Raw genomic sequence first — 14,003 nt, 5'->3', positions numbered from 1 at the left:
TGCAGCCGTCTAAACAGACCAGAGTTCCTGAAAACACGAGCGTCATGAACCTTGCCCGGCCATCCCACGTAGATGTTGGTAAAACGTCCCCTATGGTCCACCAGTGCTTGCAGCACCATGGAAAAGTATCCCTTTCGGTTAATGTACTGGGTGGCCTGGTGGTCCGGTGCCAGGATAGGGATGTGAGTTCCATCTATGGCCCCACCGCAGTTTGGGAATCCCATCGCTGCGAAGCCATCTATGATCGCCTCCACGTTTCCCAGGGTCACTACCTTTGGCAGCAGTACATCAACGATTGCCTTCGCTACTTGCATCACAACAACCCCCACGGTAGATTTGCCCACCCCAAACTGGTTCGCGACTGACCGGTAGCTGTCTGGCGTTGCAAGCTTCCACAGGGCTATGGCCACTCGCTTCTGTACACTCAGTGCAGCTCGCAACCGGGTGTCACTGCGCTTCAGGGCAGGGGACAGCAACTCACAAAGTTCCAGGAAAGTTCCCTTCCGCATGCGAAAGTTTCGCAGCCACTGGGATTCATCCCAGACCTGCAGCACTATGCGGTCCCACCACTCAGTGCTTGTCTCCCGTGCCCAGAATCGCCGTTCCACGGCATCAACATGACCCATTGCCACTGTGATGTCCTCGGCGCTGGGTCGCCTGCTTTCTGACAGGTCTGTGCTACTCTCAGACTTCAGGACATCACCGCGGTGCCGTAGCCTCCTTGCCTGACTTTTCTGCATCTGCCTCAGGGAAACCTTTATGATAAGCTGCGAGACGTTGAGAGCGGCCACAACTGCAGCGATGGTCGCAGCGGGCTCCATGCTCGGAGTACAGTGGCGTCCGCGCTGTCAATGACTGGAAAAGCGCGCGAACTGTTTTCCCGCCGGCGCTTTCAGGGAGGGAGGGCGGGAGTGATGGACGGATGACGACAGTTTCCCAAAAGCACCCTCGACTCATTTTGTTACCCAGAAGGCATTGCCGGCTACACCCAGAATTCCAATGGGCAGAGGGGACTGCGGGAACTGTGGGATAGCTGACCACAGTGCACCGCTTCGAATGTCGACGCTATCACCGTTAGTGTGGACGCACAAAGTCGAATTACTGTCCTTAGTGTGGACACACACGTTCGACTTTGCAATATCGATTACAAAAATTCGATGCAAGTAAAATCGAACTACTCTCGTAGTGTAGACAAGGCCCAAGAGTACTGTATTCAAAATACCTGGGGTTGTCCTTTAACTCTTTATCATTTTTTTCTCTTTATAAGACGTTAGGATGATAAATTCTTACACATTTGCAAGCAAAACAGTGTAATGGGGGTTATTCTACAAATATTTTCAATAGAACTTGTTCTCCTTCCTTTCGAAAATAATTCTAAACCCTCTCAATTAAACTCCATTATTTAAACAGCGGGGTACATTGGCAGGAGACAACTACTGTTCGCTAATGAATTCTTGTAATTTGCTACATTATTCTACTTTAATGACAGCACATTTAACTTTTTAATGACTGTACATTTAACTTCTGAACAACTTTAATCAAACCCACTTTTCTGCAGACTCCCTGCTGTGCTAAACTCTTTATTCCCAAACCCTGCACAGGATTCAGAATAAATTTTAAATCAGAAATTGAGAACTGATTTTTCTCTTGGCAGCACAGAGAGACTGGAAAGTGATTGTCAGAAATCATCACTACCCTTTCACCTCCCCCACAGTATTAAAATCTGGATCCAGTGTTGTATATTAAAACACCTCTTGTAAAGATGATTGGCTTTTCAATTAGCAGATTGTTATTTTGGAATGTAACAGCAATGAAGTGCCATTGCAAACAATGCAAAACATCTGTGCCAAATCATATAATTTCTTGCAGTAATTGAATTTGAGTTGAAACTTGACAAAGTATGATTGTTGGTTGGCTTCTAAACATGTCTCGTGTAAAGTCAAAAAGTGGGACAAATTATTCATTCGCCTTTTGTGCTGTAGAAACACATGGCTTGTTGGGGCCAATAGAAAAAATTAGTTTGCTAATACTCTTGTCTCTTTTTTAATCAGATTACAGTTGGGCAGCAGAAGCCCGTCTCAGTGTTTCCTCTCTTTAAAGGGAACATGCATCTCCACTCCCCGCTTCCCCGTGGCTTGTGGCGTACTATGTCCAAGATGTGTTATTGGCATTTTGTTTCCTTTGTATAAATTTTACTTTTACTTATCAAAGACCAAATTGTGTACTGATTTACACACGATGCAATGTGGGGAGTTTGCACAGGGTATAAATCAGTGTAGAATTTGGCAATTAGGAATGAGTTTAAGTAAAATTGAAGGTAAACCAGAGGTATTAGAGGAAAGAACTTTTCTTTTTAAAAGCAGCAGTGGCATATCTTGCATCAACTGACAGTCTTAATAAGTTATTCATGATCATTAAAGCCTTGATCTTGCAAGTATATGCTTAACTTTACTCACATGAGCACATGTATTCTAGGATTGCGCCTACTTGGAGATAAAGAATAAAAATTTAGAGGAGTGACTTGTTTTACTGCATTGAAAATAAGATTTCATGTTAGATACCTGCAGTTCTGAGCAAGAAGTATTTATCCATAGCTCACAGCCACACAGTTAATAAAGCAAAAAATCACTACATTCATTTACAACAACTGACATGCACCAGGGAGTATAAAACAATTTAAATGAAGTAGTACATGATTAAAACAATTTTGCCTTTTCAAACCTGATCTTTTGTCTTATTTTTCACATGACAGAAACATAATTATATTTTTGTGTGAAAGTTTAATGTGACATAAATATTTTATTAAGTGGTATGATATGACCTGAATATTTAGGAAGTTTTACCTTCTATTTCATGCCAGGATTTACTGGCTACATTCTTTGCAGTTGGCTGATAATCATCTCCCTGGAGTAGATAGCCTTTTTAACATACTGTGTGTATCATGGTGCTGCCCATGAATTCACTTAAGGAATGAAATAATTCGTTCGACCTGGGTGAACTTTTTAAAAAATGAATAGTCTACTTAGCTTGCTAATTACCAAGAGGCATGAAGAGGACTACACCAGAGACCTCCTCCTGGTTAAGAGCTACACAGCAAAGAGCTTGACAAATCCTATCGCAGCACCTTTAGATGTGCATTTTTTCACTTGACAGTGCTATAGTCAGCCCAGAGGAAGGAAGGAGGTAACAAAAATTTGAAGCAAAAAATCTACCTTCATATCTCCTGTCAACTCTTATTGCCTACAGCTCTTCAGGAAGCCATGGAGGGGATTGATATAATACTGCAAAATGATAAACTAAATGAATATAGGGAGCTTTCAGGAGCCTCAGATTCCAGAATGACTGATCCCTCAAAGACTCTTGATGCAAGTGTCACAGATCAGGGCAACTGCACCAATATTCTTCCTCTATGGTCCACCCACTCTCGGGCTTCCAGTTCCCCAGCTGTCACGTCTCTCTCCCTCCTCACTGGGTTTTTTTCCAGGCTGCCTACACTGAATTCCCCAGCGAATTAGACTGCCTAAGCATGGCTGCTGTGCCTTTTCCTCAGAGGCTATAAGCAGCACAATTGCCCATAGGTATAAGTTACTACACAGCTCCTTCTAAGCAAGCACATTTATTCTTAAGGTGAAAGCATTACAGACAAACAATAAAAGAACCTGAATGCATGCTAACAAACTAACCAGAGATCACCCCCAACTCCAACAAGGGCTATGGCAAGTGATCAGTCCTTCAGATCCCACCTGGGGGTATTTCTGTGGTTATAAGTTCATAACCACCTGGACTCAGAACAAGCACCGCCATGATTAGGTCAAGTCCTTCCAACCCTTCCAAGGAAGGATTGAGGCCTCTTGGACAGAAGGCCTGTCTGTTTGCTGGATCAGAAAGCAGGCCTCAAGTCAGTTTAAACTTAGACTTTTTATCCAAAAGTCATTTCTTTGTCTGTTGGTTCTCTAGAGAATCCAGTTTGAACCAGTATATGCGAGCCTGTCCAGGTTAGGGGTATCTCTCTGGGGAGGTTACAGCCTGAGTGAATTTGCCTGATCACTTCCCACTGTCTCATCCTTCCCCCATGGAATTACTTACAATCTCTGGCCCATACTGATACACATATGTAATACAGTAAGATCTTCCAAAGATACAGCAAGTTCTCTGTTCCTGGGGATTTTACCAAATCATACAAATTACCTAAATAGAAAAGGGCTTCCTACAAGACTGTTCTCTAAGGCTTCAAGCTCCAGTCAATTCTTGCCACTAAGAGGCCTTTTTTCCTTTGCCAAAAAACTAACCCACCCACTCTCTGTTCCTGGGCAAAAGGACGTAGGGAGTTTTTGTTTTGCTTTAATTAAAGAATTGCTTATTTGCTGTACACAGACTGCTTTTTTACTGAATGGAGAAGGTGTTTCAATACCTATCCAGACAGCAACGCTCCAAAGAGAGAGTTGAGAACATATTGGCTCTAATTCAGGAGTGGTCAACCTGAGCCTGAGAAGGAGCCAGAATTTACCAATGTACATTGCCAAAGAGCCACAGGAATATGTAATGACTGTCTATGTATATATATGCACACACATAATTATATAATTTGATAATCATATTTTATATGTTTATAATGTATAATTAACAATAATAAAAAACTTACCCTTTTACTTAGTGGGACTTCTGGCAATCCTTGCTTTCAACAATTCCCTTGAAGTTTTATTTCTGTTTAGTTGTGCTCACAAGCAGCAGTTCTCTTAAGTGGCTGTCTGTCAAAATGGATCGGTGGTTGGATTTCACATGTTTGAGTGTAGAGAAAACAGACTCACAAAGATAGCTCGAGGCAAACAAACATCAAGATTAATTTTAGGGCTGCACCTCTGATGTTGGGGTATTTATCCTTTGGTACAGATTTCCAGAAAGTAAGGGTCCCCTCTGTCTTCTGAGCAGAATTCAATCTGTCATCTTCCAAAAGTTCTATTATTTCGGTCTGGGATGTTGCTTCATTAGTGACTAAAGGGTGCTTCAGACAATCGGCTTCAGCACTAAATGGATCAATCAGAAATCTGAGTTAGGTCTTTTCCGCTGCAAATCTTGGAATCTTTCCTCAAAACTGTCCTTACAATCCTTAATCACGCTCGTATACCTAGTTGTGCTCCATTTTAGGGGTTCTGCTGCATCTTCTTTTGATGTGGCTTGAAGTTGTGACATTGAGGGAAAGTGTGTCAGCTGTCCCTCAAGCATTTGTCTGGGAAACAACTGCAGTTTGTTCATGAACACAAATACGCCTTGCAGTTGATCAGACAGCAACCGGAATTTTCCTTGCAAGTCCACGTTTAGTTTATCCAAATGCAGCAGCATGTCTGCAAGAAATGCCAAATCTAGAACCCACACAGGATCTGTAAGCTCAGGCAGTATTCTGTGTTTCTCCTCCATAAACAATTTTACTGGTTCCAGAAGCTAAAAAAAAAAAAACGGGAAATAACTTTACCTCTCGAGAGCCACCAAACTGCACAGTGAAATGGCAAATCAGCAGGGGAGTCGTCTTCATCCAGTTCTTCAATTAGATTTTGAAATTGTCTGTGATTGAGTGCATTTAAGCAAATGAAATTCACAGTGTGCAAGACAGGTTTCATGACATGATCAGATTTGAGATTTTTAGATACTAGTTGCTTCCGATTGAATAATACAGTGAAATGTCCAAAATTCATGAAAGCTCTCGTCAGACTTACAAAGCACTACTAATCCATTCGCAAATCCCCACATGGATGGAGCTCTGTCCGTTGCAATGGCAGTGAGCTTGGTAAAGGCAAGTTGTTTTTCACAATTACCAACATCAACGCCTACTTTAGATCTCATCCACGAGTTCTGTGCCTTAGTAACACGATATCGAGGAATTCTTCCCTGATAACACAGTCGTCAGACACAGTGCAGGCAAATACTGATAATTGAGGTTTATCCTGTGCATCGCATGACTCAACCAAAGTGATATTCAAATACTCCCACTGCTGAAGTTGTGAGTGCAGTTGCGATTCAATGTCACCGTTCAGGTCAGAGATTCTGCGTTCTGTTGTGTGACGTGAAAGCTGCAGACCAGAAGTTTTCTTCCGTAGATCCTTGTGACAGGACTGAAATCACATCAGTGAGGCATGTTTTTTTACGAACTCACCTTCAGAGTAGGGCTTTTTCGCACGGGCTATGTGCCAGGCCACATAATAGGAGGCTAACGTTATTGTTTGCTATCGGTTGGAAAATCTGGTGAAGAACTGGGGTTCTACATCCTTTTCTTTTTTCCCCAAAGTTTTCAATTTTAAAGTGTGGAGTTCAGAACCTTGTGGGAATTCTTGATCCATATGTGCAGGGCTCGAAGAGAAGTGACACTGCAAGTTTGAAGATTTGAACTGAGAAATACACGTCTGGCAAAGAAGACACATGGCCTTCCCATTACATTCAATGAAAAAGTACTTATTCTTCCACTCCTGTTGGAAGCCTCGATTTTCATCTGTGTATTTTCTCTTCCGTTTGCACTTGCCTTCCATTGTTAGATGGTGTAAGAAAAATATTGATAAAAATTTCCACAGCAGCACAGTGTTTACACTCCCATTTCTGAGTCCAAACTGAGTAATGTGCTCGCCGCGAGAGGTGATGTAATGGCTATGGAACCTAGTCACCGTGTGCTTGTGCAAGTATTCAAGGAGACACAGGCACCGACTTTCCAGAGTTGAGGCCATCAGAATTGAGGTTGTCAGTGCCAGCATTCTCATTGATGCCTTCTTCTTACCGCCAGATGATGGAGTATGGTGCATGCTTGAGGGGGCACTAGATGACCTCTTTGGTTCCGTTTTTGCCATTATTACCTCCTCTGGGTCCAAACTGATCCTCATTAGTTGCTCCAATATGTGTAGCTCAAAACAAGCATCCCTGGACTTACTGGGTGCTCAACCCCCTGGTCTGCCCCAGGTCCCGCCCCCACTCCTTGGGGGAAGGGATGGAATTTTAAAAATTACCTTTACCTTATTTTATTATTTTAAATTTTGCAATAAAATATGCCCACGTGACTGGAGAAGGTGTGTGATTTTGACATCACAAGAGAAACTAGAGTAATTGAAACAAGAAAGGATTTTTAGTTGGTCTCTGTTTTTATTTGACATAAGTACAAACTCTCTATGGCTCAAGCCCCCAGCTTCCTAGAAGAGAGTATTTGTTTAGATGCACCTTGCTAAAGCACAAGGTATGTGTATAAATCAGTTTAGAATGACTCTCAAAATCAACAGTTGGCTGAATGGATGCTGTAATGAATCTTCCCACCCCTTCGGGGAAAGTCTCTATAAACAGACCGGCTTTTGCAGTACGCCCCAACAGTTGAGCACCTTAAACTATACAATGTAACTGATGTTTCCACATTAAAATGCAATTGTAAAAAATCCTACAAGCAAGAAAACTGCCATAAATTGTTTGTGTTTCTTTGGATTTATGTCCTTAAAAATGAAACGTTGCAGGCTTTTTAAAATCAGACCAGGCAAAAGAACAGCTGTGTGCTGATAAACTTAGCCTAACTAGGAGTAATTTTATTTTACTGTATGTTTGAAAAGCTGAAAGACAAATACGACCAGCACAGCTGCCTAGTCATGGAAGGCTAACTCTGCTTTATATCACAATGAATTGCACCAGGAATTAGCAGTTTAGGGTGGCATAATTTTTTAAAAGGTCTCTCCTCCCAAAGTTCTGTCTGTCCCTCCAGCAGTGTCTGAGCTTCGCCCTTAATCTTTGACCTAGTGTCACAGCAAAAACATGCTGAGTAGCAATCTGTTAATCATACCAGATAGCCAGCTTGCTTGTGACTGCACCAGTATCTGCTGTCATGCTCCCAGATGAACACTTTTCCTGAACTTGCTTTTTCCATGTGTATTAATCTATTGCTTGGTAACCCATTGCGGCTTCTTCCTGGTGTACGGGATAACATATGGCAAGGCATATGGTCCCCATGAGACCTCCATATGGTTGGGTATTAATGTAGTGGAGTGTGTGAGGCCAAAGGCCAGGACTTATCTTCACCTTCTCTTGCGGCAATGCCATGTCGAGTTTTCTCTGTTTATAAGAGGAGAGCTTATAAAAACCTCCTGACTTAAGAAATGGCAGCTATCTTTAAAAATATTACTGTACTTTTATCATTTAAAATGCGTGAACAGAGAGGCCTTTGGTTTATTCTTAAAACTTTACATGCTGGAATTTTCATAAGAGCTAAAGGCAGTTAGGAATTCAACTTTCATTGAGATTTAGGGACCGAATTCCCTTAGTCTCCTTTGACGGTTCCAGACTCAGTGCCTCTATGGGCGTAGGAACCAGTGCTTCCATAAAATACAAAAACTTCATTTATTCCCGTTGCAGGGGGTCGTGAGGTTATTACATGGGTAGTCGCAAGCTGTCAGCCTCCACCCCCAAACCCCACTTCACCTCCAGCATTTATAATAGTATTAAATATAAAAAATAAGTTTTTAATTAATGGGGGGGGTTGTAATCAGAGGCTTGTGAAAGGGGTCACCAATAAATAAATTTGAAAACCACTGGTCTGAACTCTACTGTAAGAAGAAATTGAATTTATCCATTTTTCTCCAGGTGGATAAAAATCAATGATTTTTTGAAGAAAATAAAAAAAGTTTTTTTTTTATTTAAATTAGATTTTTTTATTTTGTTAATTAAATTATAATAATTTTTCTGTTTAAAAATAAACCTGTTTAAAATAAAATCTGGATTTAATACAAAATATGATAAGGCCTAAATTTATTATAATCTCTTAAAACATTTAAATAAAAAATAAATATGCTGAATCCATTGTTGAGTTAAAGGCTGGTTTCCTATATAAAGAAAGTATCTGAGGGAAATGGCTAACTTTTGAGGTCTAGATTTATAAATATGGAACAAAATAGGTCAGCCTAAGTAATTTAGGAGAATGCATCATTTTCAAGAGACAGCTGAGTAGGAAGTTAAGCTCCTGTCACTTTCACTTAGGCATATTTGAAAATTTTCCCAGGCTGACCTGAAGTAATCAGTTTAATTCACTGACAACAGTTAATCCCTCTGTTTAATAAATCATGTACTTGTAAATGTGAAACACATTTTGATAAGAGAAGTTAATGTATCCATAACATTTAACATAGTTTTGTTGAATAAAAATCTATGCTGTTTTGTGCATTTAATTAAATTTCAGTTACCATCCTAATGCAACTTGACACATATCATGAGCAAAAAGTTAACTGTCTAGTAAATAAGCAATATATCATTCACCATTTTCTAACATACTAAAAATTTACAATTAAGAATCTGAAAATGTTAAGCTATGTAATTGCTTACCTAAATATATATAGTTGCAGTTTACCCTCCTAGGTAGTAAAACGATGTACCAAATCTAGTGAAAAGGCTCTATTTAGTTGTAAATCAACATGTTTTAATAGTTATATCAACCAAGGAAAATGCACGTTTACTAACTAGAGAACAAATGAAACAGATGAAGATCAATGATTTCAAGGCTTTCCACTTGTTGATTTAAATTGCTTTGATTTAAATAACCCCATCCTGTTTTTCTTTTTCCTTTTTTAACATACCAGTTTCTTGCCAGACAAAATTAGCCTTTCCATAGCGTTTAGGAATATAGAAATCTAGGATATCCAGTTATTTTTATATTTTCTAAACATTTATTGATTGATTAAAAACTGCTGTGTATGCTGAAGAATTTTTTTAATGAACATTGTTCTTTCTCTTGGGTGTCTAAACTGAACCTGTGGAAGTCTTGTATGGCTCACAAAATCAGATCTTTGCTTATGTTATTCCACTTCTACATGGTATGAAACCAAATCACATTGTCCCTTCTACATCTTGTTTGATAAGTGCAAGGGCTTTGTGTTTTTCTAAAATAAATGATACCATGACTTCTAGGGACAACTAGACTGAGTAAAGAAACTGAACGGAGTTTTCATATGAAGCATAATATATGAGGCAAAGAAGCTTTTATATAGGGCTTAATCCTACAAGATACTAAACAGTCTGGCCCCAGCCCAGCAGAGCACTTAAGTACATTCTTAACTTTAAGCAAGTAAGCAGTCCCACTGGTTTCAATGGAACTACAGTATTCACATGTTTAAGCGCTTTGCTGACTTGGGGCCAATCTGCTCAGCACTTTGCAAGATTGAGCCCATAGTGCATTTGTGGTTTTCTTGGCTTTGCCAACAGCAGTATAATTTTCAGGGTGGAAAGCTGGTATTTGGTTAATGCTGGTGATCACGCAGTCTGCACTTTGAATTCAGGTAGCTACATTCTTTGACATCCCGGTTTCCACTGGAAACAATATCTTTGTAATTTTACTTTTCTGTTTTATCAGTCAGATCCACATCAGTTTGACCATTGCTAATATCCCCCAAGGACCGGGAACTTTATCTTTTCTAAACTTTTCTCTTCCCCAAGAAAAATGTACAAAATGAACTTTTATCATTTGTGCAGTAATTGTTAATTATTCAGTATCAGTGCCTCTGATGGGATACCTTTACTTTTTATTCCGTGGGAAATACAGTACGTGCCTTTATTGCTTATTGGTCAAGTTTTCCATCAGGCATCTTTGTGCTTTCCCTCAGACCACACCTTGCAAATGGGAATTGCCCTTTGTAAAAATCTCCCGGGCCACTCCGCTGTCCCCTTTGAAATCCCTGCTTTAAAACTCACCTACAAATGCCTTTTAAATGGTTACGCAGTAGGTGTGTTGGGCCTCTTGTTTATTACATGAGCCAGACTTGTCTCACTGTTACTTTGTGCTTCCCCTGTCTTTTTGCTTTATCCACATGTTGTCTCTTGTTTTGTACTGGGGCAGGAACCATCTTTTCATATATGTGTGTATCATACGTAGCATAATAGGGAGCCAGTCTGTAATTGGAACCTCTAGGCACTACGCCAGTGAAAGTATTTATTCATTAATTAATAATAGTTGGCTCTCTCATGGCACTGCCATGAACCCAGAGTGAAAGCCAGCATGGGGTACTGCCCTAGGAGCAGCCTACAAGGGAGACTCACTTTCACAGTCACAATTACCTTTTCAGTTTCCCTGCCACTCTGAGGAGAGAGTACTCTACATTAGGACTATACCTAGTGCAAGGTTTGTCTTCTGGCATGTTGGCACAGCTATGCTGCCTAACACACTGGAGGGGTAGAGAGTGTAGAACCAAGACTCCACCCCTTCCCACACCTGGGAGAACTAGTGGCTCTGCAGATCCTGCTTCCCCTTCCATACTTGGAGTGGTGGTAGGGGAAACTAGCACAAGGGAATAAGGGGCCACCTTATGATGTGCTTAGGCACTGTGCGGCATGGGCCATGATTTGGCCCCCAAAAAAATTATTTATTTTTTTTAAAGGAGGAGGAAATTGGCAGGGTTGTGTGTGACAAAACAAAGTTATTGGTCCTTCTCAATTTTTTGCATTATATGGATACAAATTCTGGATGAGTTATTATTCTAACCTTTAGTAAAATTGAATTTATAGTTTTTTATGATCCAGAAATGTAGTCCACTGCCCCAACACTGTGGAGCTGTTATCTTTTTTTAAAGAAACTTTACCTCTCAACACATTCCTAAAGGGAAGTTGTAAAACTGCCAAGTTTATACAAAGTTGCCAACTTTTCAGTTTGACAGTTTCAGTGGGGCATATAAATCTTTCCACAACTAAGGGCTAAATTGAAATCTGGGATTAGCATAGTCCTTGGATTGGCACTTTTGTCTTTTAAAAACCTGTAGGTGAAAATAATTTAAAATAGATCTATATCTATCTTTTGAGATATCTGCTGTTGCGATTGCACTGAAAGGAATGAATGTTTAATTCATTGGTTAAAGTCAGATGCATTAGGCACTCGGTGTGCCATCTCTGATGGTATGCTGCACTTTTCAGAAGGAACCCTTCACAGAAGGAATGTTAGTCATAAAATTTATATTCTCTAAACTTTGGACATTAATCACAAAGCTCTTAATTGTCAGAGTAATTCTAAACCACTGGGCTACATTCTACATTAGGGAACTGAAAATCATAAATAATTAACAATGTTTGTATTCTGGGTGTTAATGTGCCTCTTTAAATTCTAATTTAGGATAGGATATGACCTCTCAGGAATTGCAATAGAATTTTCATTAAACAAATATAACAAGTACATAGAAAAAATCAACCATCATCGAGGGAGATATTAGTAATTTGTGTTTTTCACACTGTGTGAAATCATCTCTCTACAACTGTTTGTTTCTTTCCAAAGGTGAAGACGTCAAACCTTTTACTCCAGAGAAAGCCAAGGAAATTGTGATGTGTCTACAACAACCTGCAGTGTTTTGTAACATGGTTTTCGATTGGCCAGTACTATATTGGAATGCTAAATATCTTTCTGAGGTGTTGGATGGAAGGACAATACGGTTTAGGATGGGAATGAAGAAAAGGGACGCAGGTAGGATTTTAGATGGCATTAGGTTACATTTAGAAATTCTGTTTAATATCCTTCTTAATCCTCTGCAGTGCTTTCATGCCAAATGTTCTTTTCACAGTACATTGCATCTAACAAAGACTGTGGGTGAGCGGAATGAAATGGGAGGTTTGTTTTAGCCAGTGATGTCTCATCTTTCTCTCTCACTGGCTCTCTTTTTTTTTTTCTTCCCCTTTTAACATTTGGATCAGTAAGTCTAATGGTTAGAGCTGACTTCTGAGAATCATAAATCCTGGTTTCCTTTCCTGGCTCTGTTACATAATTGCTGTGTGGTCATCCCTAAATCACTTAGATGTTTTAGATGGTAAGTGATGATTTAGATCTTCAGAGGTGCTGAGCATCCCCATAGGAATTGCTGGGCTGTGCATATTTGAAAGTCATGCCATTAACCAACCTGTTTGTTTCTTCATCTGTATAATGGAGGTAATCCTCATCTGTTTTATCGGGAGTTTAATTACTGTTTGTTAAAACATTTTGAGATACTCTGATAAAAGATGCTATAGAAGTACAAAGTGTTAATAAAAGCATTTGCCATAGCCACTGTGAGCTTCAAGACAGCATAGAGCCTAGAACACAGAACCTCCTGCTCTAAGAATGTCTTGAGTCAATTGTGGCTTTGTCGAAAGCCCCATGTATACCCTGCCTAAATAGCAGACTGAAAAGTAGGCTGTGAGTCAAAGCCACAGCCTGCCTCCTACTTTCTCCCTGCTAAGGGGGTGGCGATATACTTTGCTCTATCCCTATACCTGCTCCAGTGTACATCCCCAGCTCAAAGGTGCAGCTGCACTAGCCATTGTGTTGGGAGGGCAGAACCAAAGCTCTACCCCTATGTGGGGAGGAGGGGTGGAATGACGCAGCCTTTTAGCGGCTACTGTCTGTGGTTACAATCCGGTCCAGACAGGACATAATTAAACAGTTCTGAGTCTATCCAGTAGAGGGCAGTGTCACACACATGAGCTAATTAATTAGGAAGATTTAATTTTTTTTTTTAAATGAGTCAAAGCAACACCAGGAAGATAAAAGTATGTAACCACTATAATGAGATACTAACAAGCATGGAATTGACAAAGTATATGTTGGGTTATTGTGGAAGACAAGAACTGTCAGATATGTAATACTTAGCATTTTATGTTTTCAAAGCACTTTACAAACAAGAATTAATCTTCACTTCACCCCTTTGACATGTGGACTAGTGGTGATATTATTGAACTGATACGCAGAAGACCTGGGTATTAGTCTGTTCCTGGCTATGCCACCCACCTGCTGGGTGACCTTCAACAAGTCATTCCCCCCTGTGCCTCAGTTTCCCCATGTGTAAAATGAGAATAATGACACTGACTTCATTTGTAAAGCTCTTTAAGATCTATTGATAAAAAGTGCTATCTAAGCAGCCATTATTATTATCATCGCCATTTCACAGATGGTACCATATTGATACCAATGGAAACCAGCACAATACAGGCAATGGCCGTGAAGCTCTCCACAATGCTCTGTTAATGTACTTCCACCTTAACATGGAGGA

At 40.2% G+C, this 14,003-nt stretch overlaps 1 protein-coding gene across 9 annotated transcripts in view; it reads left to right on the top strand.

Annotated features, from left to right (window-relative positions):
* The window catches only part of HSPBAP1 (HSPB1 associated protein 1), a 67,000-nt gene that overhangs the window by 16,833 nt on the left and 36,164 nt on the right, over window positions 1-14,003 (top strand). For 8 of the 9 annotated variants that reach the window (XM_065561493.1, XM_065561491.1, XM_065561492.1 and 5 more), the window contains exon 2: window positions 12,260-12,445. The exons of the other annotated variant lie outside the window; for it this stretch is intronic. In XM_065561493.1, coding sequence (XP_065417565.1) covers window positions 12,307-12,445 — 139 coding nt within the window. In that variant the 5' untranslated portion in view covers window positions 12,260-12,306. The remainder of the gene's footprint in view (window positions 1-12,259; window positions 12,446-14,003) is intronic. 9 annotated transcript variants of the gene reach the window in all.

The sequence above is a fragment of the Chrysemys picta genome, chromosome 11 (assembly GCF_011386835.1).
Source record: "Chrysemys picta bellii isolate R12L10 chromosome 11, ASM1138683v2, whole genome shotgun sequence".
NCBI classification, from domain to species: Eukaryota; Metazoa; Chordata; order Testudines; family Emydidae; genus Chrysemys; species Chrysemys picta.
The sequence above is the reverse complement of the archived record's forward strand: the minus strand, read 5'-3'. Positions and strand labels throughout refer to the sequence as shown.